The following is a 27,144-nucleotide window of genomic DNA, read 5'->3' on the forward strand; positions in this document are numbered from 1 at the left end:
AGTCAGCGTCCCTCGTTGAGACCGACGCAAGCCAGCTGGGCTGATTGCGGGGGAAATCGATCGCTTGCTGCGTGGTCGGGTCACGGCGCCCTGCCCATAATGAGGATGCTCATGAGGAAGACCATGGCGAAGAAGATCCACATGAAGAAGCGGTCCATGACCTTGGCCACCTTCTTCCACTCGGCCCCCTTAGCGCACGTGGCCCGCTGCTCGCGGAAGCAGTTGGCGATGTACTCCACGTTGCGCACCAGTTTGGGCTCCACCCCCGGGATGCCGTCGCCATGGCTACAGAACACGCAGGGGCCAAAGGTCACGGCGGGGCCCAGGAGCAGGGAAGGGAGGGGCTTCTGGTCCTCGGGGCAGCAGGGGGGCTTCTGGTCCTCGGGGCAGCAGGGGGGCTTCTGGTCCTCGGGGCAACAGGGGGGCTTCTGCTCGTCCGCGCAGCAGAGCTTGCGGTCGGGGTCCTCGTAGCAGGACAGGGGGTCCCTCTCCTCCCGGGGGATGTGGTGCTGGGGCTTCCCCCGGGGGAGGTGTTGGGCCCTTGGCGTCTGGGGTCTGGGGTGCCGGGAGTGATTGGGCTCCTTGTGACCCCCGTGGCCGGCCCCGGCCTTACGGCCCGCCCGGTCGGGGTCGGGGTCGGGGCCCGGGCTGTGATCGTCGAGCTGGAGGTGGGAGGAGGAGGAGGTGGGCGAGGAGGTGCAGTTCTCGCCGACCTCGTAGACGAAGAAGATCTTGGACATGTAGTCGATGATGAGGACTTTGGCCCACTGCGGGACGGGCTTGGCCTCAGCGCTGCAGAAGTGGATGTTCATGATGAAGATGCTGAGCGCCGTGGACGCGGTGATCATGGTCATGGTGGCGATGTAGTACTTTCCTGGTGGGCACAGGGAGAATATGGACACAGCGGTGGAACATGTACTGTATACTGAACGGATTCTGGGCAGTAATCCAAAACCTTTGAAATGATTCCTCATTATCGCATCTTAGAATATTTGAAGAATGCTTGAGTGCTAAGAATGGGTTTATCTCTTGACAGTTTTTATGAAATCTTTCTTGGTATCAAATCTTTTGTATCTGTGACATTTTTTATACTAGTTCCTTTCGTCTGGGGGAGTCTGTGCACAAAGGTTAGACAGCACCAAACACACCTTGACACCAACTGAAAGCCATAGGAATAAGATAACTGATTCTTCAACATTCTTTGAAAACTCCCAGCCAAGGAAATGACTGCCCAGACAGACAGACAGACAGACAGACAGACAGACAGACAGACAAACAGACAATCAGATAGACAGACAATCCTCGTACCAATGAGCGGCACGCTCTCCGAGGGCGGCATGCTCTCGGCCACCATGAGCTGGAAGACGGTGAGCGCCAGCAGCACCGTGACGCCCAGGGACACCTTCTCCCCGGAGTCGGCGGGCAGGTAGAAGCCCAGCGGCGCCAGGAAGGAGATGAGGAAGCAGGGCAGCAGCAGGTTGAAGATGTAGAAGGAGGAGCGTCTCTGCAGCAGCACGGTGTAGGTGATGTCCGGGTAGGGGTCGGAGCAGCAGCCGTACATGATGACGTTCTTGTGGGCCGGCATGCCGTGGCACTCCCACTCCACGTTCTCCACGAAGTCCGACAGGTCGCCGCCATCCATCGCCATGGCGATGTCCACCTGTCGACCCAGGGGGTCAGAGGGAGTGTGTGTGGGGGCCGGGGTGGTCTGTTGTTGGGTTTGAAACCTTAGACCCCCCCCCCCCCCCCTCCCCTAAAGTGTAACATCAGACCCAAAAGCCTGTGAAACACCCCTGCTTAACGACCGTCAGACATGACACGTCACAGACATGGGAAGAACTTGCCAATTGCTAGCAGATAGCATCTGCGTGGGGAATCAAACCCACGTCATCAGAAAAGCAAGGCAGCAGGTGCTAGACCATGACACAGGTGTAAATGTTGTACACCGTTAAATAGTAATGACCCGTGGGATTCTTATCTCTCCACAATGATGAAGTCTGCATCACACGCTCCTTAACACTACATGACCCGCTTGGCTCTGCATACTATTCCCCGTTCGTCAAGGCAGAGCGGTTCGAGCTTATTATATCCGGTATAGTCGGGCAGTAAAGATTTAAGATTAACCATTACTTTTAGCCACTTTCAGCCCAAGCAACTGTGACTATACTTTTTCCTACATGTCTTAATTAGACGTTTATGAGGCATCTCGCTCAAGGGTGTCTACAGTACAGTCAGCCTGTGGAGGTTGGGTATCAAACCCTCAACCTGTGGCTGGGAGACACACACCCTAACCCCATACCCTTCCTGTCCCCAAACACAGAAGAAGAAACTAACCTCCCAGGGATATGAGTTTAGACCTGGTTCTGGTCGTGGTTCTGACCTGGTTCCCGTTGTAGGTCCAGGACCCGAAGGTGAGGTTGCACTCCTGGCTGTCGAAGGGGAAGTAGGAGACGTCCACCACGCAGGAGCTCTTGGTGATGGCCGGGGCATCCCAGGTGATCTCTCCGTTGTAGCGCAGCACCACGTTGGTGTCCATCGGGCCCGAGAAGTCGTCGTCAGCCCTGGAGGAGAGAGGGACAGGGACGCCATCACACTATGAGGACACTCGCTACTGAGGGTAACGCTGAGGTATCAAAAACCACGCTAACATTTAGGAATCACTTCCACTACACCCCACAAGAAACGCTTAGTAGCTTAGTAGGGAAGCAGGGAAACGGGAGTAATTATTATTTAAGAGCACAATATTGTACACTATACATGGAATTCAACTGGGAAGCTTAGGCAGAGTCTAATTAAAATAAGTTGTTAAAAGCATCAAGCGGCAAGACACATGCCATTAGTGTATGAAAATGATTAAGGCAATAATAGTAGTGGTATCAAAGTTGTGGAGACCTTGTAGTTATACACAAACAGCCAGGTTGTGTGTGTTTACATGAGTGTGTGTATTTGGACTACTTGTTATAGAGGACCAGGTCTGGCCTCCACACTGGGGATGCGGACCACCTACTTGTTATAGAGGACCAGGTCTGGCCTCCACACCAGACTGCTGGGGATGCGGATCACCTCCAGGCCGTCGTAGTCCTCCTTGTTCCACTTGAGGTAGGCATCGTTCCAGGTCAGCCTGATCCACAGGTAGGCGATGAGCACCTGGTTCCTCTCGTCCTGAAGAAGAGAGGAAAAGCAATAGGACGAACACCTCTCCTGCTCCCTCTCCTAGAGCCCCTTCAGTGCCTCTCTCTCTCAGCTAGATGTCCTTATTCATCGTTACTCTATTTCACACAAGCCTGTCTAAAGTCTATTCCTCTGATCTTCTGAAATACAGATGGATCCAAAAGGAGGCACAGCAGGGGTACAGCAGCTGCAGCAGCCCGAAAAAGAAGCTTGACTCCACCCAGGTACTGAACCAAGGAGAGAGTAACCCCATTAAGGTAACCACGCATGCAGGCACACGTGCACGCAAACATACAAACCACACACACATAAAACAAAACCTTTTTTGACTCGCATACATTACGTTATAGTCACAACTACAACAAAGTACTACAAAAGTGCCGCTTTTCACATGGGAATCCACAGACAGTAGCAGTGATGAACGGGTCCAGACGCACCTCCCAACCTGAACAGCAACAAGAGCTGTCTATGTAACCGTAGGCTGATGAAATGGGTGGATTCACGTACAGTAGCGCGACATAAGCCCTGTGAGTGATCACTGTAATGTAGTCCTCCCATCTCCATTGATCACTTGTTTGATTAAATGTGTTGTTGGCTATAAAACCTTTGGCCTGGCTGCTGGTGGCCCATGCAGCCTGTTGATGTTGATGTCATCAGATTATCAAAATCGATAATGACTCGAGTCGGGTCATGTTTGGTATGATCATTTACAATGTTTTATTTTTAATTTTTTTGAAATTACATTTTTGTCAAAAGAAAATGTGTCATAATGTGACACATTTAGATATACTCTTACATACAATTACAATATGAGGATATACCATGATCGTCATACAATGCCACTGACAAGCAGTCATCTAATTGCTCAGTTATCGTTGGTTTAGTTATACTAACTCAACCATTTAGATTACTCACGGGCACTCTGCCAGATTCCCAAGACAGATAATGATGAAAGGAATAAAACAGAGCAGAGATGTGATTAGATCCTTGAGTATTTATTGGACTAATATAAATCGTAGGCATTAACTCTGGTGCATGGAATGTTAAATCGGGCGTTGGGGACAGAATCACGACACCGTGTCTGCTCGGGAGGACATGAAGCTGCCGAGATACAAGGTTAACGTCTCCCCTCTGGAGGCGTCCGAGTGGGACCGTGACACGCACCATGTCTTTGATCTGAGAGAGGGTGATCTGCAGGGTCACATTGAGGGCCTTGTCCGTGTCCTCCACGGGCCGCAGAGCGTTGGAGTAGTCCTCCATCAAGTCTCCCAGAAGCTTCTGGGCGTAGCGTCCCTGGGCGGAATCGGCCACTGGAGAATACAGAGCTGGTGATACGCAATCTCCTGTGATATTGAACCCCGTGTTTTGAGATGTGATTTGTTGGAGGATATTCCTGCCTTTGTCTTTTATTTATTTCTGTAATATTAAGGTGTTTATGGCAATGGTTTGTGAGTTTTTCCTTCGTTGAGTGTAGCGCTAGGGGAATATCATATGCCACAGTACCGTATAATGTATCGTATCAGACCATTAGTGCCTGAGCATGCACACTATTCAGGCTTGAAAACATGTGGGAGTATTTTCTTTTTACGAAAGGTATCACCTTTCTAATGTGTTTTAGGTTTTTTGAACAATCGCAGAACTCACCCTTTTTATTCTCACACTTCTTTATTCTTAGAAACTGTAGTAAGACTCAGCTTTCAGATAATTAAATATCTCCTTTATTTCATTGCTCCAAACGTAACAATTATTATCCAATGAATTCTGCTCAAGCCTAATTAATCATGAGATCTTTCCCCATGCAAAGATTAAGGAGGTTGTCATAAAAAGATGAGGATTCCGGAAGACATTTCATAATGGGTTCTGCAATCACACAATTCACACACTTGTAATCAATAAAACTTATGATTTATTTCATTATATATAATGTTAATTATTCAGGAAAGAAACTCTACTGATATGGACTTTGACATCCTCAGATTGAGATTTTTTATTTTCTTACCCAATTATTTTATCTCCCCTGAATCTCTCTTTATCTAGCATCTGGGGGGGGGGGGGGATTACAGAAGGCTCCCAGGTAACAGAAGGTACAATTAAAAGCCTTTGTCAACAGTAATGCATCATCTTTTAAGGGATGATCTTTCAGATTTTGTTTGAATTGGAAAATATGGCCTTTATATTCATTCTTTGCTGATTGAAATGGGAAGACTCTGGCTGTGCGTGTTCAAGCATAAATCAATCTTACAGAGCCCATGCCCATTACTGAAGAGTGTAAAGCAGTTTAAAATAATGCAATGCACGGGACAATGGGATTAACTCGTTCCAATACTTTTCCATATGCACGGCTGACTCACCTTCCAGAAGCATCATCAGCAAAAGGATCACAGGGACCATCTTCTGCATTTTATTAAGTCACTCCAAACGAGGAAGCAAAGAGGCCAATTCAAACCAAATTCAGTTCCTTTACCGGAGCGACTCTGATCCGCATGACTCCGTTCAACCCCAATTGATCCCTCTGAGTCGAAACGCTGATAAAACAGACACTATTTCCGATAGTCCCATCTCGCGCCCGTGGACACTAACCGCTTGGCAAGGGAGACGGCGTGACTGCCGGGCGGGGGAACTGTACCCCGGCTATCACGTAGCACTAACAGACTGAGGGAAACCAGACGCCCTTGAATCATCGCCTCACCACACATCCAGCTATTCACCTGTCAGTCAAGTGCTGGCCAGGTGGGCCCACGGGGGCCGGGCGTCGGCCTGGCGACGGACCACAGCAACCGGCTGCAGACCCCTGCGACGTTATTAGGGTTGGTCCAAACAGTGTTCAGATGTGCAGCCCCTGAACTAGGCTCTTTTTCCTTTTAAGCGTTTTTTGTATTTCCTAAAAGATGTTTTTGTTTTTTTTTAAAGTTATTTTGTTATTTAATACCTATGTCAAATTACATGTGTAGTAAGCTGAAAGAGACATGAACATGCGTGTGTGTGGGGAATTGGTAGTTTCTTAATAGTATTGTGATTTCATCAAAATAGCCGTCAATCGACATTGAGGGTTCTTTGAGCATTACCACCGCGCATTCAGCCGTGCGCCGACAGCCTGAGGACTGGAAGGGCGTAATTGTAAGAGACGTCGTTGACCTGCGTGAATTGAAGTGGTACAAAACGTGAGTCGTCACTGTTATACATTAGGGGAAACCTGAGCCGCCGCAGCTTGATCGCCGGTGCTGCCGGACATGTAAGGGGAGGATAATCTATGGATGGCTACACGAGCCCACACAGGCACTCTTTCTGATCTGTTGTTTAAACAACAGGGGAACAGCCACATCGCTCCTGTCAGGTCAAACACTGCGCCACGGTCGTGAGTGTGTAGAGCAAGGACCACCCCTGTGTAGAGATGCAGCTTTTGGAAAAAGGTTGTGTTAGACCCAGCATGCTCCCTCAAGCTACCATCTGTCGGCATGCCTAGCGTCACGTACTGCGGGCCTCAGCAGCAGCACATCGACATAATGCAAATATCTAATGTTTACAAGACTCCCGTCTAGTTAAAGGGGACATATTATACCCAGTGTGCTCAGCCTTACAAGCCGTTTTGAAAATCTGCCCCATATGACATCACTAGTGGGCGTGTCCATCTAGATCTGTGTTGGACAGATGAGCAACGTTTACTTCAGTCCACTGGGTAGGCTGTTAGACTGCTCTATCCAGCACAGATCTAGGTGGACACGCCCACTAGTGATGTCATATGGGGCAGATTTTCGGAACGGCTTGTAGGCTAATCACTCACACCTGGTGGTATAATATGTCCCCTTTAAAAGCGGGAAGGCAATAGTTATCATGAAATTCACGAAAGTCGAATTGCACGTCAATCAATCTCACACTAGGTGACATTCTATATTTTGTAATATGTATTATGCAAGCAAACTGATGTTTGAGTGTTTAGCACGGGGCATTTTTCATCTTAAGTGGATTGCTTGTTCTACCGTCAGATTTACTTTCATAATCAGTTTGTTCTATTCGGCATTCCCCTCACGTTTTTCACTTAAAAACAAGCACACGAAAGTAGATGCATATTCAAACAAGTACACAACTATACACGACTACACCCCGTTCCTGTGGAGGTAGAATAATAAAATCATATGGTTGTAACCTTAAATGTGTAAATATATTTATTCGTCTGATTCATCTGCTGTCAAATGTTCAAGGTTACCACTAAATATTTTCCTGGATGTGGAGAAAGCCAACGCAAATGAGAACTCAAGAAGTAATTTACACAGACTTATCTTTATTTACAGATTACTTATTTTGACATTTTTTCCTTTTTCTCTGTTGTAATTTAGCAGAAGCAATATTGTTTTGCTCTTCATTACCCTCCAGACTTGAGTTGCTCTATTGGTGAACAGTGGCTTTTATTTTTGTCTTTATTTGTTTAAGTTTAAAAAAGAATATTCAATTTGGAAGGCCAGAGGATTTCTTAAAAAAAGAAAATGTTTTTCTGGGTTTAAAGGTAGGTTAGCCTTTGAAGGGATTTTACATTGGGTTGATAATGAAAGTGGCCAATGTTGTGGTTGTAAATCCTCAGTGATAAAAAAAGAACTCCAATGACAAACCAAAACCAGGTCCAAACAGCCTGTTAAAATGACTTGGCTTCTTCCTTCAAAGTTTACTTAACAGTGTAAATGACTGCAAAGGTGGGATTGTACCACCGCGAGTCATGACCTTGACAACAATTGGAAGAAAACTGAAAATGACACTAAAGAGGGATAAGGGTGTGTGTTTGTGTGTGCGTCCCTACGAGATGGATCATGTGGAGAGTTGAAAGGCCCTCATGAATCAGCGGACCAGGGGGAAGCAAAACCCAACCCTTGGGACAGGGGGGGGCCGTGGAGGGGACTTGGCGTGTGTTAGCCGGAGGGTGTGGGTCGGTTGGGGCGAAAAGTAGGTGCTAGGTTCAGTTGCTGAGCAGCAACTCTGTCGCCGTCTCCACGTCCCAGGATTTTGACGACAAAGCCACTATAACTGCATTCTGGAAAATAAACAATAATTTATTTCCCATACACAACAAATGATAAAATGCAGTATCCACACACATTCAGCGTTCATCGAGCATTCATTCACAACGGTTGAAAGACCAAAGTGTGATCATAAGCTTGCATGTATGCATACTTTTTCAAAGCCCATGGCGCAGAGCTTGTCTATTTTGCGTGTGTATTCTGGGCTGGAGACAGGGGCGCCGGCGTAGACATGAGACCAGAGTCTTGCCGTCTGTTTGAACATCTCCGGGTTAAGCTTGTACTGGAACAGGAACCAATGAGAAATAGGATGGTGCTATCGTTAGAAGGACACCACGTTGATCATAACATAAATGAACCCTCTCTGGGCTCTTCTATATCATGCATGTGAATGTGATTTTTTTTCAAAACATGGCAAACCCTAAAATCCCAGTCCCAGACATGACCTACCTGATTGGCTACCACAGCATCTTGTGGGTCGTCTGGTTCCGCAGCTGCCAATAAAGCTTGTAGTGATAGGAGGACCGTCCTCAGTGTCATGGCCGCTGCCCTGTTGTGTATTGCATGCCATGGTCAAAGGTCAGGTTCATGACAGACTCGGTTGTTGGTGTGTAAAAACAACAACACAGGAATGGTTCCTAATGACAGCTTAAAACAGAACTCAAAATTGCCAAGAAAATCCAGCACAACTCACCACTGGTCTTTGAGGATGTCCAGACATATCGCCCCGGTGACGGAGCTTATGTTGGGATGCCAGATCTTTGTGATAAAGCGCACCTTGGGGAGGCAGGATCACAGACAGTTGAGAATTGCCCACCGTCATGTCCTAAATAATACTTGTTGATGACTTTCTCTACGACACCTACCTTAGGTGGATTGAATGGATACGTCTCTGGGATTTTGATTTCTAGTTGATATCTACCACCTGTAAGAAATAGAGCCGTAAGAAAGAGACGAGTACAACATACAGTTATAAGGATAACACAACACACTTTTGAAACGTCTACTCGTTTAATTTAGTGGCCATTTGACCTTATAATTAATATTTACCTTCATATGGCGTGTCTGGTGGACCGGCTATTTCCCCTTTTAATTCTGTGAAGTTTTCATCCACTAGATCCACCTTTATCTGGTTTTTGCTTGTCTGCAAAGGAAAACGTAAAAAAAAAAAAACATAGCAAGCCCAAAGCTTTGACTGTTAGTTGCTTTCAAACGTATACCTGCAATAACTGCATTAAGTGACATCTTAGCCGTTTTAGCCAACACTGGCTTGAAGTTACCATAAGGTGCACGACGTCTTTGACAGGTTAAGCCTGTACAGACACAAAGTAATGCACCAGGAAGAACGTGCAGTGAAAGAGAAGCATGGCATCTTCCTCGTTGTTTACTCATAATGAACATACCAATGCAGCTAGTCACGCCAAGCTAACCTAACAACATGACTAACCTAACAACACGAACCTTATCTAGTTTTTACACGGCCAATTAATAAAGGGTTCAACCCGACCCTTCACCCACACGGTTATGGATGAGCAACAACAACTAGCTATACTGCAGGGTAGACCCAAGCTAGCATCTGGTAGCCTAGCGTCGCTGGTTTCGATGACAGCCACACCAGCGACGCATCACTGGTTCAAGCCACACGGTCGACCAGTACCACTAAAGGGGGGCTCACCTCTTCGCTCTTCAGAACCTCCTTGAATTCACGTTTTATCCTTTGGACAGCGATGTTGGCCATGATTCCCCCCCGTCTCTCGGTCCGGTTCGGGCCTCGCTCCTCCGTCAGCTGCTGCTCTGGGTACTTTCGCTTCGCCCCGTTCTGTCACTTCTTGGATGTACCAGCAAACAATACACACAACGATCAGGCTGTGTTGTGTGAATCCCGGCAGGTGCGACAAGCTGCTCGCTAAAATGATACGTTAAAATACCCGACTGAACATGAACCGTGTTCCTATAAATGGTCGTCAAATACACAGGGGTTGTGGCGGTGCTAAAAACATTTTAATACTGACTGCATGACGCGTACAGGGGAGAAGGGTCACGTGATCGGGTTTTCCGTCCAGGGCACATGGGCGGTACCGGACAGACACACATTATTCATAATAATACAATGAGATAAAATTATCATTTACAGTTGTTTATATTCTTAAAGGTACAAAACATTTTTCTGTAATTTAAGCATCTAACAGAGGTTGTCCCCCGGTAATAGCGTTATAAACAGGTTGTGGATAAACTACAAAAAGCCTACTGATTAATTAGAAGTAATTAGGCTTGCTCAAACAATGTATAAAAAAGGTTGTAAAGAATGCAATTTTGCAACGGCCAGCAGCTGGTGGCAGGAGAATTATAATTATTCGAGCACATATTTACAGCTTAAAAAGGCAGGCAATGACGTAATATGATTAAACCAATACTTCATATCTGTAAAGTCTCTCAATGTTATTTCAATAATATTGACCACGCATCGTATTAAACGGAACGTGCAATTTCACCTTTCACCCTGCTCTACTGGGTTCAGACCGGTTGACCAGCATTTTTGTTGTTGTTGTTGTTGTTGTTGTTGATAATGATGTGGTCAATGTTGTTGTTGTAGTTGGCAGAGATGGTGGTGGTCGAATTGTGTTGGGTTAGGTTTTCTTTCTAAAAACTCATTCTGACGCCATCGTTTGCCTTAGTGAATGGTTTGTCGCTAGACCATATATGTTAATAGGTCGACATCTAGTGGTACACCGCTGAACTGCTGCATCATTCATTTGTACCTTGTCATGACCTCATCTTAACGCGACTGACTATGTACAGACAGCACATTTGCTAACTGGAAAGTTGAGATCTTTCATCTAAAAGCCTCCAGATTTAATTGTAGGTAATTCACACAACGAGTTCAAAGTTATTTCAGCAACATTTCAATTTGGTAGTGTTTCGTGTCTTGTTATTGTTATACTAGTTATGGTGGAAATAGAAAAATGAAGACTAACTGTTGTTTTTTTGGTCTTAAAGCCATCTGTATTTACATTTCTCTTCGAGTCTTCTCCCTGCCTTCTATTAATACGTATAAGTCAAATGCATCGAATCATCGTTGTAGAGGGGTTCTTTGGGCTGCATATACCGGCTGGTTGATTGAATCCTGCCCGTCTCTCAATAGCCATGGCCACAGAGGTTGCGGAGAAGACTGGGGAAGATGTCCCGGTACCTGGCGCCGGAGGGACCCGTTTCGACCTGGAGAAGGAGACGGAGCTCCGCTTCGAGGTGGAGGCAGGGGAACGCGTACAGCTGGAGCTGCTCACCGGCCTGGCAGAGGTCTTCGGTTCAGAGCTCAACCGAAACAAGAAATACACCTTCGGCCCAGGCTCTAAAATCGCAGTATTTACCTGGCAGGGCTGCGGCGTTTGTCTCTATGGCAAAACAGAGGTGAAAATATACACATATTTATTATTATTATTATTATTATTTAGTTATTTAATAAACCTGTATGCGGTGTGCTAATGCAGGAGAAAACAATCCACACTTGATTTGGATTCATTCCAAGTTCCCTATGTTCCCCAGGTGGCATACGTGTCCAAGGACACACCCATGCTGCTGTACCTCAACACACATGCAGCCTTGGAGCAGATGAGGAGGCTAGCCGAGCGGGACAACGAGAGGGGGCCGAGGGTGTGTGTCCTCACAGCATTCAGTTTGTTTACATGCACCCTTAGTCAATCAATTTTGAGTTTGGATTGACCTAACCATGTTTCAATATTCAAGATTCAAGATGCTTTATTTATCCCGAGGGAAATTATTTCATAACCACTTTTATGTTTTATATAAAAGAGTAAGGAGAGTGCCCAAGAGTAACTTGGGCGAAAAGAGTATTCAACCTTCCTATGCATTTAACCCTGGTCTGATTATGCTGCCTATGTAGACTGATTGTTGTATCAAATCAAACATTTATGATTGTGTTGTGTATTAAATGATGTCTGTGTCTCCATCCCTCAGGTCATGGTGGTGGGGCCCACAGATGTTGGCAAGTCGACGGTCTGTCGTCTTCTGTTGAGCTATGCGGTCCGGCTGGGCAGAAGACCCACACTGGTGGAGCTGGATGTGGGACAGAGTGGGGTAAGAAAGAAGCATTGGCATTGCATGATCATATCCTGAACCATTTGTGCTGAAAAGGGATCTAGGGTAGCCTATCATGTTTGTTGAGCAGTATAATTAGATATAATAATAAGTGTGATTCAAAGTCAAACTGGAAGTCATTCTCTCTATAATCTTCTCATACCGTCTCTAATTGCATTAGTAAAATACAGTAAAAATAAAAAAGCATTCATATGCATTGCAATGTGGCTGTAATATACATTTTTAAGTGCCGAATGGCCATGCCAAGAAGAGAACCTTTTAGTTTAGTTTATATTCACTCAAGCATTCTAAAAACCTGCCAGCAGCATGAACAGGTCTCTTACCTGGAGGTGAGTTTTAAAACGGTTTGTCTCCCCCGGTGTGGCCCAGGTGTCCGTCCCCGGGACAATGTCGGCCCTCTGCATCGAGCGTCCTGCCGACGTGGAGGAGGGCTTCTCTGTCCAGGCCCCTCTGGTGTTCCACTTTGGCTCCACCTCCCCTGGGACCAACATCAAGCTGTACAACAAGGTGGGCATCAAGCCCGGGATCTGGGCCCGGATGGTGTATACAAGCTTTTATTGGCTCTTTATTTTTTCCACTTATAAGTGTAAGGTCCCGATGTACTCCAACACATTCCCAATTGGTGTGTTCGCAAAGAAAATACAGCAGGTTTATGACCAAAGACCAAAGGCTTTTATTTGTGCCAGGTGCTCCGCAATCTAGTCCAACTCTTCACACAACCGCTCTGTACTCATCCCCCCCCAATACAACACTGTCTGCTATTGGTCAACAAAAGCGCATGGATGATTTGCATTGGTTTCCTTTGGGCTGGTCCATTGCACAGTGACTTTCGACAATGAGTATATTGGACCCTGTTGAAATCACTGTGTTTGGCAGCCATAGTGGTTACGCGGCCTTACGCCAAGCTAAATTTAGCAATAAATAAGCATTTATCGCCTTTAATGTGGCAGTATACAACCAAATACCCCCATAATGTATTGTCATTGATCCATCGAGGACACACTTGTATTGCGGCCAGCTCAGTGAGATAGTAAACCCTTTTAATTGGTAGTGCACTGCTTGTAAAATGACCCCTTCTGCGATGACAATCAGATATATATATATATAAGACTTGGTTTTGGTTGCAAATCTGGCGTGTTACAAGTCGGATGTCCCCATCCTCCAACAAGTAAACCTGTGTTTCCGAAGTCAAATTTTGATACCGATGTGCGTTTCTCTCGGCGTGTTCGCGTAGCTGACGTCGTCCCTGGCTGAGGTGTTCTCCCAGCGCTGCGAGGTGAACCGGAAGGCCAGCGTGGGCGGCTGCATCATCAACACGTGCGGCTGGGTGAAGGGCTCGGGCTACCAGGCGCTGGTCCACTGCGCCTCGGCCTTCGAGGTGGACGTGGTGCTTGTGCTGGACCAGGAGAGGCTGTACAACGAGCTGAAGCGCGACCTGCCCCACTTTGTGCGAGTGGTCCTGCTGCCCAAGTCGGGCGGCGTGGTGGAGCGCTCCAAGGAGTGCCGGCGGGAGACGCGCGACGAGAAGATCCGCGAGTACTTCTACGGCTTCCGCGGCGTCTCCTTCTACCCGCACGCCTTCGACGTGCGCTTCTCCGACGTGCGCATCTACAAGATCGGCGCGCCGTCCATCCCCGACTCGTGCCTGCCGCTGGGCATGTCCCAGGACGACACGCAGCTGAAGCTGGTGCCGGTGACGCCGGGACGCGACCTCACGCACCACGTGCTGAGCGTGAGCTGCGCCGAGGACGGCGAGGAGGGGAGCCGGCGCGGCGTGGTGGAGAGCCCCGTGTGCGGCTTCATCGTGGTGACGGCGGTGGACACGCAGGCGCAGGTGATGACGGTGCTGTCGCCCGCGCCCCGGCCGCTGCCCCGACACACGCTGCTCATCATGGACATCCGCTTCATCGACCTGAAGTAGAGACACAGGGATACGGGGGTGATGGGGATAGGGAATGTATCGGTATGCTTTTTTAGTAAAACACAATGTACAGGTTTGTTTCTTAAACTGGTGCTTGTTTTATTAGTCTGACTTGTTAGTTCATCGATTCATTTTTTTTATAAAAGGTTGTGAATGCGTCATGTGTGTATTTCTGCTCAAGATTGTTTTTTCCAGTTAGAGATATCCTGTACAAGCCCGTACATTTCTAAAACTAGGAAAGATTGAGATTGATTTTTGCTATAATTCTCCTTTTTATCAGTCAGGCCACACAATTCAACAGCTGTTTCCAACAGGGTTCCAGCCGAGGAATTTCAAGTATTAAAAAGTCTTAAATATAATTTGCTCAGGTCTTATATATTTTGGCGACTGTCGGGAGAGTTAAATAAATAAACGTTTATGTATTTTATAAATATATTTATTTAATTATTTTCGAGGTGTGGTTGGTTTGAAGATTTAGTCATAAATAAACACAAATTCACAAATTTATGTCAATCAGTAAAAAAAGTATGTAGTTGAACGTCAATTGTAGGTATATGTTTATCAATTGGGTTTATATAATAAGATAATGTTAATTGGCCTTCATGTCTAATATAATATCGTATTCTAAAAATATATACAGAGTATATGACCGAGTATAGAGTTGATTATCAAGTTTGATATGTATAAACCAGATAAAAACTAGTGTCGAATGGCTTGAAAGCGCCACAAATCCAGACCCCTGATTGGCTGCTCATCCCACCTGAGACAGAAGAGACCACTTCCGGGATTCCGATGTCTCGCTAGGAAGCTAACGTGTTAGCGGCTAGTTCAAGGAGGACCGAAACTAAACACACCCCGACAGAAAGCAGCGACTACATCCAAAATATCTGGCATGTCATGCGGTGTTTCGCCGGTTCTTTTTTTATTCGTCACGTCTCAAATGGATATACAAGTCGCCAAGTTTGATGAATGACTGGTCAGTGGAGATAAAAGTTCCACGATATCCAGGTAACGCTAGCCGCTTTCATGTTAGCTGCTTTAATATAGCTGCTTTAGTGTTAGCCGCTTTAGCTGTCGGGCTCTCCTGTGGGAAAGCAATAGACAGTGTCGCAAAATAGCTTTGCTATATGAAAGCAATCCGTTAAATAACACCACAGCAGATCAGCGTTTAAGTCTGCAACTGAACGTTAGCATGTGTTCAAAGTTAGGATGTGTGTCCTGTCAGACTGAGGAGGTTAATCATCCACCACTCCCGCTAGCTCACACTTCTCTCACTGCCCCGGCCTGTAACTTAACACCGGGGTTACCTGCTCCATTTATTGATATCTAATATATCTTCCGTGTTTCACTCATGGTGCTGCCTAACACGCCTCGCATTTTTCCGTGGATCACATCATTAATATGAATGTTATGTAGGGGAAATTAGGTTAAATGTAATGTCATGTCAAACTGGCTGAACACCGGGGTTACCTGCTCCATTTCATATCTAATATATCTTCCGTGTTTCACTCATGGTGCTGCCTAACACGCCTCGCATTTTTCCGTGGATCACATCATTAATATGAATGTTATGTAGGGGAAATTAGGTTAAATGTAATGTCATGTCAAACAGGCTGAACACCGGCTCTCTGATTGAACACTACTAGATTTGCTTGACTGGGAGGTTTTAGGATTACAATCCATTGTCGTCGGGAGGGGATTTATTGTGAGGCTGATGGGATGATTAACAACACCGTCTGAGTGGGTCACACTCCACTGAGTGTCAGCCTGTTGTTGTGCTGAAGCTCTGTAATTACAGTGAGTGTTTGAAAGAGAGGTGTGTCCACGTTAGATGGGCAGGAAGGAAATTAAAAAGTACTAGTGTAGTGCCCCACGCAACACTTGTGATCATGACGAGGGTTTCATTAATTTAGGGCGTTTGAGTCCTGCGGACTCAATCGTTTTATGTGTATGTGGTAAGGATGGTCACAAAATTGTGTAAGCAACAGCATTACTACACTGGTATTTTATGCAAGACTCCCCTTTAGTTTTGGTCACAGGTTTTTAAGCGTTATCCTTATCCTCATTCATGTTCTACTATGTATGTTATCATAGGTTTTAAGCATATTGTAATACACATGCAGTGTCACAGTAGATATGGTATTTTCAAATCTTTATAACTGCTACATTTCCAGGATGTATGTGCGCTGCTTCTAATATTAACTGAGTCAGTACTATTTACTCAATTGTGATATTCTTCTTCCTAGGGCCATGAGATAGTCTGTTGACTCAAAACAACAGATAAAACAATACCAAGCCGACGACTAAAGGCAGAGCAAAAGCTGGATGGATGTGGATGTTTGACTTTCCGACCATGTTGTAGCACAAGATTTATTTTTCCAAATCGTATGATGGGAAAGGAGGCTTCTCTGCAGAGAGTTTGGAGATGGGATGGGTCCCGGCACCTAGACCCGGCCGTCTACAGTGATTCCCCGGCCACGCTCCTGCCAGCGCTGTTCGGACTGAGTTGACTCCAGTCGCGCATTGACACACGATCCCAAGGTCCACCAGAGACCAGCCCTCTGAAGAGAATTGTATTTTTGAATGCAACGAGGGTTGAGCAGACATTTTTATAATTTTTTCGTTATTAACATTTCTGGTTGGTTTTGTTTTTAAAGATATATATTTTTTGTTTAACTTCTTTTCATCCTCCGCTATTAAAGTTGAGACCAGCGGGTCTCTGCCATTGTAAGGTATCTTCACAGCCATCCCCTCAGTGCCTAAACCCCCCTGCCCCCTTACATTCTGCACAAGCCCAGAAGTTATCATCTACTACACTGAGCTCCCTCAGCTTGATTCAGTCTCCCTCCCTCAACTGGCTTCTGACCACGGCCTCACTCTGCTTGCTTCTGCTTTAAGACTGGAGGCCGGCCATGTGCTAACTTTTGCCATTGATTTCCAAATGCTCTGCGTGAGGGACAATCTGGACTCTGACTGATGCAGATTTAAGGGTGGAGTGCATGCAAGGGCTGACTCTATTGCGCCCCTTTATTTTGGTTTCACAAGTGCCACAGTAAGAATTGCGGCAGAATATTTTGAATATAGTTTGCACCAAAAAGGTCATCAGTGGAAGCCATATATAATTATTTATGAATGACCCACACATCTTTTTTTGTTTAATGGCAATGCACAGAAAATACACATTATAAATGCACATTATAAATGCATATGTGAATCTTCGGAGGAAAGTGGACTGATCATTTCGGTGTGGAAATATTTTTCTAAATACCGGTGAAGCCCTCACCGTGAGCCCTCAGTTCGCTGCTTTGCACGACGGCCCCCGTGTGGACCTACTTTAGCTTCCGATCTGCACCCATGGCCGGTTCCGCCATGGCCCCCTGGTCACGGTCCTCGCGGTGACCCATCGAGAAGAAGCCATCACAGTAGATAGGCGGTCGGCCTCCTCCCTGCTCGCCGCCCCCCCCCCCCCTTTATCAGTTTGTGACCGGACCTCGGGATGCCGGGCTTCACCAGCGGGGGGGTCGGAGGTGGGGTCGGTGGGCCGGCCTCCACTCCGCCCCGCCCCTTCCGACCCAGCCGCTACGTCCCCGTGTCGGCGGCCGCCCTGTTCCTGGTGGGATCCACCACGCTGTTCTTCTGTTTCACGTAAGTGTCTCTCCCTCTTTCTTGCTCTTGCGCTCTCTGTCTGTGACTGACGGACTGACTGACTTCTCGCTCTCTTGCGCTCTCTCTCTCTTGAGCCCTCTCTCTTGCTCTCTCTCTAACTCTCTCATGCTCTTGCTTGCTGTCTCTCACTCACTCTCGCTCGCTCTCTCTCTCATGCTCTCGCTTTCTCGCTCTCCCTCTCGCTCTCTCTCTCGCTTGCTGCCTCTCTGTCTCTCTCACACACACACCCTCTTACACATCATTAAACCAACGATTCTAACACAGGTTCAGTGAAATGTTCATGTCTTGTCTCTTGGCTGTTCGCCTAGATATACGTAAACGAACCCTCCTTTTACCCAACCGGTTTGTCCAGTGGTTGGTTTCTCGTCCTGTTAGCTGACACATGACAGCGTTTGTCAGTTGGCTGAATGATGATGTATATTTATGGTGGCTTAGTCAGTGGATCCTTGGGCTGAGTTGGGTCATGTCGTCCTCCCCAGGTGCCCGTGGCTGTCGGACTACCTGTCCGCTGTGATCCCCTTCTATATCGCCGTCGTCTTCCTCTTCACTCTGGCCAACTTCTGCATGGCCACCTTCATGGACCCTGGGGTCTTCCCCAGAGGTATGTACTCACGCACGCATGCACTAACACACACACACCCACGCGCGCACACGCACGCGCACTCGCACGCGGGCCAGACCTACGCACTAGCGCAACACCAACACCAACACATGCTCCCACCAATACATACGCCACGTGCACTCACGCGCACAACTGAAATGAAATGCTGCGTCGAACCACCGCAGCGCAGGAGCGTAACTCAGTGTGACTCCACAGCGGAGGAAGACGAGGACAAGGAGGACGACTTCCGCGCGCCGCTCTACAAGACGGTGGAGATCCGGGGCATCCAGGTGCGCATGAAGTGGTGCTCCACCTGCCGCTTCTACCGGCCCCCGCGCTGCTCCCACTGCTCCGTCTGCGACAACTGCGTGGAGGTACACACACACACACACACACGCACAGATACACATCCTGCCAAACCTTCACCCCCCCCCCCTCTCTCTTTACCCCCTGACTGACACTCCTCTGTCCACCGGCAGGACTTTGACCACCACTGCCCCTGGGTGAACAACTGCATCGGCCGCAGGAACTACCGCTACTTCTTCCTCTTCCTGCTGTCGTTGACCACCCACATCGTCAACGTGTTTGGCTTCGGCCTGGTGTTCGTCCTGCACCACCGCGAGCAGCTTGACACGGCGCACGCCGCCGTCACGTATCCTTCTCCTCCTCCTCCTCCTCCCGTAGCCGGGCCCCAGCCACGCACAGGGGCGATGGCTACCTGTTTGAGCAGGAGCAATGCCCTTCCCTGTAGCGCCGGCGTCGGGTTCCCCTGCGGTTGGAGTCTGGTTTCACAAGGTTAAACACCTGGGGGTTTGAAACAGCACCCGTCTTTTGTCTGCCGGGGATCGGGTTACCAACCTCCCCGAAGCGGCAACTTTCTCGACTCGCGTATTTTTCTATCCTTCATTTCAATTCATTCAGATTAGTCTTCCTTAAGCCACTTGTTTACATAATTGGATTAGATTCCTGTTGTATTCTTCAAGAGGCGTAACATAACGGTGATTGACTCATTAGGGAGGAACCAGCCACACATAACGGCGGCTCTCTTGTGGAGCTAATTGCATTGACTCTGAGGTGAAACCACTTGCCCGCTTAATGACTCGTCACTACAACCCCCATTACCCGGTTTGTCCGCTGTCGCGGTTCACATTTTTGGGTCTCCTTGACCGCGTCTCCCAGTATGGCTGTGATGTGTGTGGCGGGGCTGTTCTTCGTCCCAGTGGCTGGCCTCACTGGGTTTCATATGGTGCTGGTGGCCCGTGGGAGGACCACAAACGAACAGGTAGGCTGGGCTGCTGTCTGTATGCGTCACATCAGCCCTCTTTCAATCTCGAGCCAAAATAGCACTGTGACGTTAGTGAGGACTTTATGTTTCACTCCTCTGACGGTTATGAAATCCATTACATTACACTTTTTCTCGTAATATATGTTCATGTCATATAATGAGTATGGAAGTTTAGTATTGGTTATAAGTTAATTCAGTGAGCTTGGACATGACTAGAAATTCATTCATCAACCTTACCCTAAATGCAGTCCCATGAATGAAATTTGATCTAGTATGCAAAGAAATGACCATCACTTTTGAATGTCTCTCTGAGATCATTATAAGTTCAGGATTACCGTAGGGGGAGGGGGATGAATGAAACGCGGGTCGCGCTACATTAAAGGACTCCTCTTCGCTCCGCCCAGGTGACGGGGAAGTTCCGTGGAGGTGTGAACCCCTTCACCAACGGCTGCGTGAAGAACATCTCCCACATGCTGTGCAGCTCGCAGGCTCCCAGGTCAGTGTGCTGCAACCCGCACGCCTCTCTGTCCCCCTACCCATCCCCCTGGTGTCCTTCTCATTACACGCCTAGGACTCTGACCGTGTGTTGCATGGCGGTCTGATGTGTGTGAGATCTGTACAGCGCTGAGTGTTTCCGTCTAATGCTATCTGCGTGTGCCGTGGTCAGGTACGTGGGCCGGTTGCGGGGCCCCCAGAAGGCAGAAGTGCAGCCTCCCTTCCTGAGGCCGGCCCTCACCGAGGCCCAGCTAGAGGCCAAGGTTCTGGACAACGGCCTCCAGAACGACCGGCACAGTAACCGGGTAAGGATCCCTCGGGTTAAGTTGTATTTTTATTTCCCTATCTGAAGGAAAACCAGTCAACAAATACTTTATATAATATAAGTCTGTGTGTCCGTGCATCAGTCCAAGAGCAGTCTGGAGCAGCTGGAGAGTCAGTCGGCGGACGTTGAGCCGCCGCCCCCTCCAAAGCCGGAGCTGCGGTACCCCGGCCTTCCCCGCGCCGACACCGAAGGTAAGGGCCGGCAGGAAGGGGCACGGTGCATCACACGACATCCACCGTCGGGGCCAGTGCTGTTAAACACTAACCAGAGTTAAGTGGCAGTTTAGGACCACCCGATAGCTGACCTTAGTACCGAGTGAGGACCATAAAGTAAGTGTGTGTGTGTGTGTGTGTGTGTGTGTGTGTGTGTGTGTGTGTGTGTGTGTGTGTGTGTGTGTGTGTGTGTGTGTGTGTGTGTTATGGGTACTTAACGTCGCTCTGTGGTTTACGCCGCTGCCTCCAGGCTGTCGAGGGAGTTCCCTTGTAAACACCCCTCCCTCTCTCGCGGCCTCAAGGCACACACAAAGCGCAGCATTGTAGTCCTTTGGGTTGACCCACAACAGTGTTTTTTTTATAACAGTGTATCTGTACTACACTGACTACTTGACTGCTCTGACGCATGCTTCACCCGTTCCCCGTCCCTCCCCTCGGACAGAGAGCAGCCTGCTGACTGTGGCTCCTCCCACTCCGTCGATGTACAAGTACCGGCCGGCCTTCAACAGCCCTTCAAAGAACCACACTGCACATGCACACCCCAACAAGGTAGATACACACACACACGCATACATACACACACACAAACACTGTCATCTGATTACACATACAATCGTAGAGTCATCTTCCTGTCTTCCTGGTAACCATGCCCCGGTGCATGATGGGAGTCATTGCGCAAATTGCTATAATTAACCTGTAATGTTTTATGCTGTGGTTCACACCACAACATTTAAAAGAGCATACTAAAGTATTGAAAATAAAATTGGTAATGATGATATTATGCTTATTTCGTGCTCCTAATCCTTAGCTATTGTTTATTGTATGTATCTGACTTTGCTGTCTTTTTATTTATCGCTGCTTCTGATTTGCTGCATTTATGCTACATGTGAGGGACTTACTTGTTTGCACAGTGAAGTCTGTGGGGCTTCTTTCCCATAGCTCTATAATAATTATGTATTAATCCTGATAGCTGTTAAAATAGCAGCAGTGCTCCAACACTGGGCTCATCGTGGTTTGGAGACCACCTCGCCAATTCTGGCCCACAGAAACGTGGGCTTGAGTTATGCCGTCCATATCTAAGATAATTTATGGTTAATGCAATACCCCTGTTCTGTTTCTGTGTTTGTTTGTTTGTTTTAAAACTTTGTATTGATCGTTCAGTGGCCATCAGTCTATCAGTAAGTCTAAGCTAGTGTCATCTCTGTGTGTGTGTGTGTCACCATCGGACTGTCTCTCTTTTCCCTCTCAGTGTGTGTGTCTGTGGGCCTATCCTTACCCCCGAGACGGCGTTGACTGGAATGCGTTCTAGATTATATCCGTGTCGTCCTTATCTACATCCTGTGGATACATGTGTGTCAAGACATGGTCCACAGTATCTAGTGCTTGCCCTGGGTGGTCCGGTTGGTTGGTTCTTGGTCCCCTGGTGTGATGACGGAGTACCACACTCGCCCAGCGTCCAGTCCCCCCTCCGCTGTCTCTCTACCACCTCGTCTGTTCCATTGTCTATGAAGCCAAATTCTTTTATTTATTTTTTTACCTTTCCTCTGTTGTTTGCTTGACTTCTCCCGGCTATGTTATCTGGCCTCGAGGTAACATTGCATCTCTGTGTTTTGTGTTTGTATTCCCTTTTTATTTTTTCTCATTGTCATGGTGTTCACCGCCCCCCCTCCCCCCCCCCCCCTCTCTCTCGCTCTCTCTTGCTCTCTCTCGTGCTCTCTCACTCTCACGCTCTCGCTCTCTCTTGCTCTCTCTCTCGCCCTCTCTCTCACTATCTCTCACTATCTCTCGCTATCTCTCGCTATCTCTTGCTCTCTCTTGCTCGCTCTCGCTCTCTCTCTCTCTCTCTCTCTTGCGCTCTCGCTCTCGCTCTTGCTCTTTCGCACGCTCTCTCTCTCGCTCTCTCGCTCTCTCGCTCTCTCGCTCTCTCTTGCTCTCTCTCTCGCCCTCTCTCTCACTATCTCTCGCTATCTCTCGCTATCTCTTGCTCTCTCTTGCTCTGTCTCGCTCTCGCTCTCGCTCTCTCTCTCTCTCTCTCTCTTGCGCTCTCGCTCTTGCTCTTTCGCACGCTCTCTCTCTCGCTCTCTCTCGCTCTCTCTCGCTCTCTCTCTCTCTCTCTCTCTCTCTCGCTCTCGCTCTCGCTCTCGCTCTCGCTCTCTCTCTTGCTCTCTCTCTCTCTCTGCCTCCTCCTCCTCCTCCACAGATGATGATGATGCGCGGCGAGAGTCTGGACACGCCCTCTCCCTCCATCCTCCAGTCCAGCCGCCAGCCCGGCTACCGCTCTGAGCCCAGCAGCCTGGACGGCGCCGCGGCGCCGGGGAGGGGGGCGGGGCCACGCAGAGGAGGAGGAGGAGGAGGAGGAGGAGGGGAAAGGGGCGAGGGCCCCGGAGGCCCTGTGGTGGGGGTGCACGTCGGGGGGGTGGCGGCGGGTGGCGTGTCGGGGTACTCCCTGGCGGGCCGCTCCTACACCTCGTACCCGTCGTCCCTGGTGCTGTCGGCCGGCGGGTCGTACGCCTCCAGCGTGCGCACGGCGCACACGCCGCACTCCGCCCTCCCCACGCTCCAATCGGAGGGCACCACGGACACCAGCTACAAGAGCCTGGCCAATCAGACGCCCCGCAACGGCAGCCTGTCCTACGACAGCCTGCCGACGCCCTCCGAGAGCCCGGAGTTCGAGTCCGCGGCCCACGAGCTGTCGCCGCCGAAGCCCCCCCCCCACTGCGGCTTCCACGCGGCGGCCGGCGCCGCGGCCTCGCCCCCCCCCCATGGGGGGGGCCGGGGGCCCGCTGCAGGGCTACACGTCGCCCTTCCTCTCCGCTCAGATCGCCCAGCAGAGGGAGGGGCAGCTGTTCCAGGGCTCCGCCTCTTTCTCCTCCCCCCACAGGGCCTACCTGCGGGCCGTGAGCCCGACCCCTCCCTCCTCCGGGCCCCCTGAGACTCACCAACTCCTGCAGCACAGCAAGGACTCCGCCCCCTGGTCCCCCCGCGCATCCCCCCCCAGCTTCTTCCCCTCGTCGCCCCCCTCCTCCTCCTCGCCCAGGGCCCGCTCGCTGGAGCCGCCGGTGTCCCCCCCGCCCCGCGGCCCATCCCTCGGCAAGTCGCAGTCGTACGGGGCCGAGGCGGCGGCGGCGGCGGGGGCGGGGCAGCCGAAGGGCCGGCCGGCGGGCCCCGGGGTGCCGGGAGGAGGCCCGAGGGCCCCGCAGTGAGTAGAGCTCCGCCGCCAGACTGGTCCGCCTGCTGCTCTTCCTCCTAATCCTTCTCCTCCTTTTCTTCCTTCTTGGTTTGTGTCCACCCTCTTCCTCCTCCCAGATCTGTGTGAGTCTTCCTCCTTCTCTGCCTGCTCAAAGTCTGGGTGTTTTAGTAATGTGTCTGCGTACCTACCGCACACTTGCGTCTAAGAAGTGTTTCTGTGCATGGGTTGGTTGCATGAGTAGCATGATCTCAGTATTTAAAGCTTCCCTCCATCCCCCCCTTCCCCGTCCTGTCCCGTTTAGTGCTGCAACCTCTGCTGCTGTGAGTTGATTCTATAGTTAGTTGGATTCTATAGTTCCAAGTCTTTAATCAAGATTCATGATTCATTGAGCTGTAATGAGCATGGCACCATTTGGCAATAGGGAGTCTATTACAACAAAGCATCAGACCTGGTCCGAGATGGTCAAAAAAGGCCTCTTATATAAGCCATGAATTAAAAAAGGCATCTTGTCAACATCGACCTGGTCCGACCATCTCGGAGCAGGTCGATGACAAGATGCCTTTTTTGATTCATGGCGTAAACTATACAAAAACGGTTTCTAGAATTCTAAGAAGCTTCGCTCCTCCAGCATGATCTGTATATTCCTACCCCTGCTGGCGCTTCCTTACTTTTTCTCACATACTTATAGTAATCATCCTACATTCGATGATCATTGCCAATTAATGTATGCAAAGCATTTCGTTGTGTTTTTTTGCTGAAGTTGAATCACTCACCGTCATCCATCCTTTGTCCAATGTCCACCTCCTCAACCCCTCCCCCCCCCCACTCCTTTCCCCTCCCTCTTTTCTGCTACCCAATCAGATCCACCTCTCGCCCAGGCTCGTCCAATCACGGAATATCCAAACCAGGGGGCGGGGTGAAGAAGGTCACGGGCGTCGGAGGAACCACCTATGAGATATCGGTTTGAGCGACAGACGTTCCTTCACCACACCAGGAAGGACACGACGTCCGACGGATGACCCACTTCCACCTCTTTCAACAGACTCTCTGTGTGTCCTGTTTGGCAGGGACCTACTAGGCTGGTACTTTGTTTCTTAAATTTGTAATACTGCTCGCCTTTCTTCTCTGCCATCGTTTGATACTGGCGGGGAAAAAAAAACATGCAGCTCAAATGGAAGAGGAAGAGAACGTTTTTGTGTTGAACGCACGTCGAACTTGATTTGCGTTCGCCCCCTTGGCGAGCCGTAGAGCCGGCGCCACTGAACGATGAGCGTGGACCGCACTCGGTACAACCTGAGGAGCTTCTCGGTCATTTGCTCCCTTATGCACACGGAGAGTTGCAATAGTTGTCCCTCCCCCTGATTTAAAAAATATCCCTTTATCCATTTGAAATGGGACTCGAAGAGGAAAGACGGGACAACGAATCCCCAACGAGACTTCCACTGACTTCCTCTTCCGTGGTCTGATTGGACCACACACACGCCAATCCAAGCTCAGAACGACTAAAGAGGATGCAGTCAATGTCCACCTTTTCAAATTGTCCTATGATCTATATCCCTCAAAACAAAGTATAATTTTAGTTTTGTAAATTTTTTTAAACCCATTGTTTTATAGCTGTATAAATGGGGTTACAATTCTTGGGTCAAATGGTCAGGTATTGAAAAAAATGATTATTTTTAATGGTGTTTAATTATTCCTGAAATTAGTTATATTGTGTTGCCTGCTAAACTTGATGGCTGCATCAGCCACTCAAGAGCTTGCTTCGATATGATCTGTATCCAAGTAACATCCCTCGAACCCTTGACCGACCGTCGCAGTGGCAAAAACAATGGAGTGACGTTTCAAAAGCCACAAAGAATTTGAGTCACTGCAGCACAAATATTTTTGTGGAATGTAGGCTTGTAACATTTATGCTGAACACATTATGCAAATTATGTTTTGAGCTTTAAAATACTGTCATTTCTTTGGTGTTTCTGGGTTTAGGTTGAGGTTTTTTATTCTTGCGGGGATATACAACGGCATTATCTGTCAGGCAAGATGGTAAAAGTAACCCAGCCAAATGGGGCAGTGGGAGCAGGGGCTTATTTATTTAATTAGACAGAAAGAAAGTAGTTCTGTTAAGTTCAAAACCAGCTGCTACTTGTCGCCAGACTTTGGTTTGCAATTATTTGGCCATATCTTTATTTTTCTAACCCAGAGCAGGTTCGCCTGGTCAGGGTTTGGAACCATCAACTAAGACGGTTTATCATTGATCAATGGAGGTTTAGGGGTGTGAAATAGGGACGTGAGCATCAAGTGTGTTTGTTTTTCTCACCTCTACACAATTTATAACGATGCAAGCGCATTTTTTTATATGATTTTCTTTCTTTTTTTATAACTTCTGTTCTGTCAAGTATTTTTTGGTATGTTTCAATTTGGATATTTAAAAATATATATATATATATACTTTATTTTCAAAAAGGTACAGTTCACATTTTTGCCCGTGAAAATGTATAAAAAAAAAAAACATTGGTCAGGATGGAAGTCTGTCGAGTATCTGTGTAAGTCAGGATTCAGGGGATCTGAAAAGCTTTTTTTTGCGCAAAGGAGAAATGTTTAGATTAGAACGTCTTCGCTTGGCTTAAATGTTGCATGCCTTTCAGCTTTGGTGTGGGGACGACGGAGGCAGGTATAGGCCATCCTAGATTACTTTCTTCAGTGTTTTTCCCTCCCCCTCCTCCCTCCTCCCCCCCATATCCCCAGAAGCCATCTTTGGTGTGCATGAGGGTTGGGTTTTTATTTGTTTGCCGTGCTGAACCAATCCGTGCGTATTAATAAATGGAGTCATCGTCATTCAGAGCATTAATGGCACAAACAGGACCTGAGAAGGCAACAATATTGATAGCCTCTGAACAATTTCAATCTGTGGCTGGATAGACGTTCATGTGTAAGTGAGAAGAAAAAAAAACCTGCTATTGTCGGGCTGCGGAGAATGAAACGTGTTCCACAAATATCTAATGAATATGTAAAAGACATTTCCAATATGGCCTTATTAAAGAGTTTTTAAAGTGTTCTCAGAATAAGTGTGTGGATAGTGTGTGTGTGTGTGTGTGTGCACATGCGTGAAGTACTTTTCCTGTTCAATCAAACTTTACTTTACAAACATTGCTCTCTTTG

The 27,144-nt window shown here is 48.3% G+C and overlaps 4 protein-coding genes across 5 annotated transcripts in view; 2 read left to right on the forward strand and 2 right to left on the reverse strand.

Moving 5' to 3' along the window:
* The window catches only part of LOC115552692 (neuronal acetylcholine receptor subunit alpha-9-II), a 6,843-nt gene extending 538 nt beyond the window's left edge, over window positions 1-6,305 (reverse strand). The window contains exons 1-6 of the mRNA XM_030368990.1: window positions 5,523-6,305; window positions 4,336-4,481; window positions 3,008-3,162; window positions 2,381-2,561; window positions 1,309-1,660; window positions 1-874 (exon numbers count right to left, since the gene is read on the reverse strand). The exon at window positions 1-874 is cut by the window's left edge and continues 538 nt beyond it. Coding sequence (XP_030224850.1) covers window positions 81-874; window positions 1,309-1,660; window positions 2,381-2,561; window positions 3,008-3,162; window positions 4,336-4,481; window positions 5,523-5,571 — 1,677 coding nt within the window. The 5' untranslated portion in view covers window positions 5,572-6,305 and the 3' untranslated portion in view covers window positions 1-80. The remainder of the gene's footprint in view (window positions 875-1,308; window positions 1,661-2,380; window positions 2,562-3,007; window positions 3,163-4,335; window positions 4,482-5,522) is intronic.
* Window positions 6,306-7,430: 1,125 nt separating this feature from the next.
* On the reverse strand, window positions 7,431-10,257 carry LOC115552586 (ubiquitin-conjugating enzyme E2 K). Its single transcript, XM_030368817.1, has 7 exons — window positions 9,853-10,257; window positions 9,228-9,321; window positions 9,044-9,102; window positions 8,872-8,954; window positions 8,628-8,727; window positions 8,332-8,460; window positions 7,431-8,191 (listed from the first exon to the last, which is right to left on the reverse strand). Exons 1-7 carry the CDS (start codon window positions 9,913-9,915, stop codon window positions 8,117-8,119), a joined length of 603 nt encoding a protein of 200 aa, XP_030224677.1. The 5' UTR covers window positions 9,916-10,257; the 3' UTR covers window positions 7,431-8,116.
* A 670-nt stretch (window positions 10,258-10,927) lies between these two features.
* On the forward strand, window positions 10,928-14,636 carry clp1 (cleavage factor polyribonucleotide kinase subunit 1). 2 transcript variants are annotated; one of them, XM_030368471.1, is made up of 6 exons: window positions 10,928-11,036; window positions 11,320-11,585; window positions 11,721-11,828; window positions 12,153-12,272; window positions 12,663-12,800; window positions 13,528-14,636. In XM_030368471.1, the coding sequence occupies exons 2-6, from the start codon at window positions 11,322-11,324 to the stop codon at window positions 14,212-14,214; spliced, it is 1,317 nt and encodes a 438-aa protein (XP_030224331.1). In that variant the 5' UTR covers window positions 10,928-11,036; window positions 11,320-11,321; the 3' UTR covers window positions 14,215-14,636. The 2 variants fall into 2 exon arrangements, with proteins under 2 accessions (XP_030224331.1, XP_030224332.1); XM_030368472.1 differs by having other exon boundaries at window positions 10,940-11,040.
* A 348-nt stretch (window positions 14,637-14,984) lies between these two features.
* Window positions 14,985-27,040, forward strand: zdhhc5b (zDHHC palmitoyltransferase 5b). Its single transcript, XM_030368469.1, is given in 13 exon segments — window positions 14,985-15,222; window positions 16,461-17,859; window positions 18,360-18,481; window positions 18,698-18,855; window positions 18,961-19,133; window positions 19,661-19,763; window positions 20,171-20,262; window positions 20,434-20,566; window positions 20,669-20,777; window positions 21,241-21,347; window positions 22,999-23,559; window positions 23,561-23,997; window positions 24,850-27,040. Coding segments are annotated over 12 exon segments (2,250 nt in total). The 5' UTR covers window positions 14,985-15,222; window positions 16,461-17,710; the 3' UTR covers window positions 24,956-27,040.
* Window positions 27,041-27,144: the final 104 nt, after the last annotated feature.

The sequence above is a fragment of the Gadus morhua genome, chromosome 10, assembly GCF_902167405.1.
Source record: "Gadus morhua chromosome 10, gadMor3.0, whole genome shotgun sequence".
In the NCBI taxonomy this organism is placed as follows: Eukaryota; Metazoa; Chordata; class Actinopteri; order Gadiformes; family Gadidae; genus Gadus; species Gadus morhua.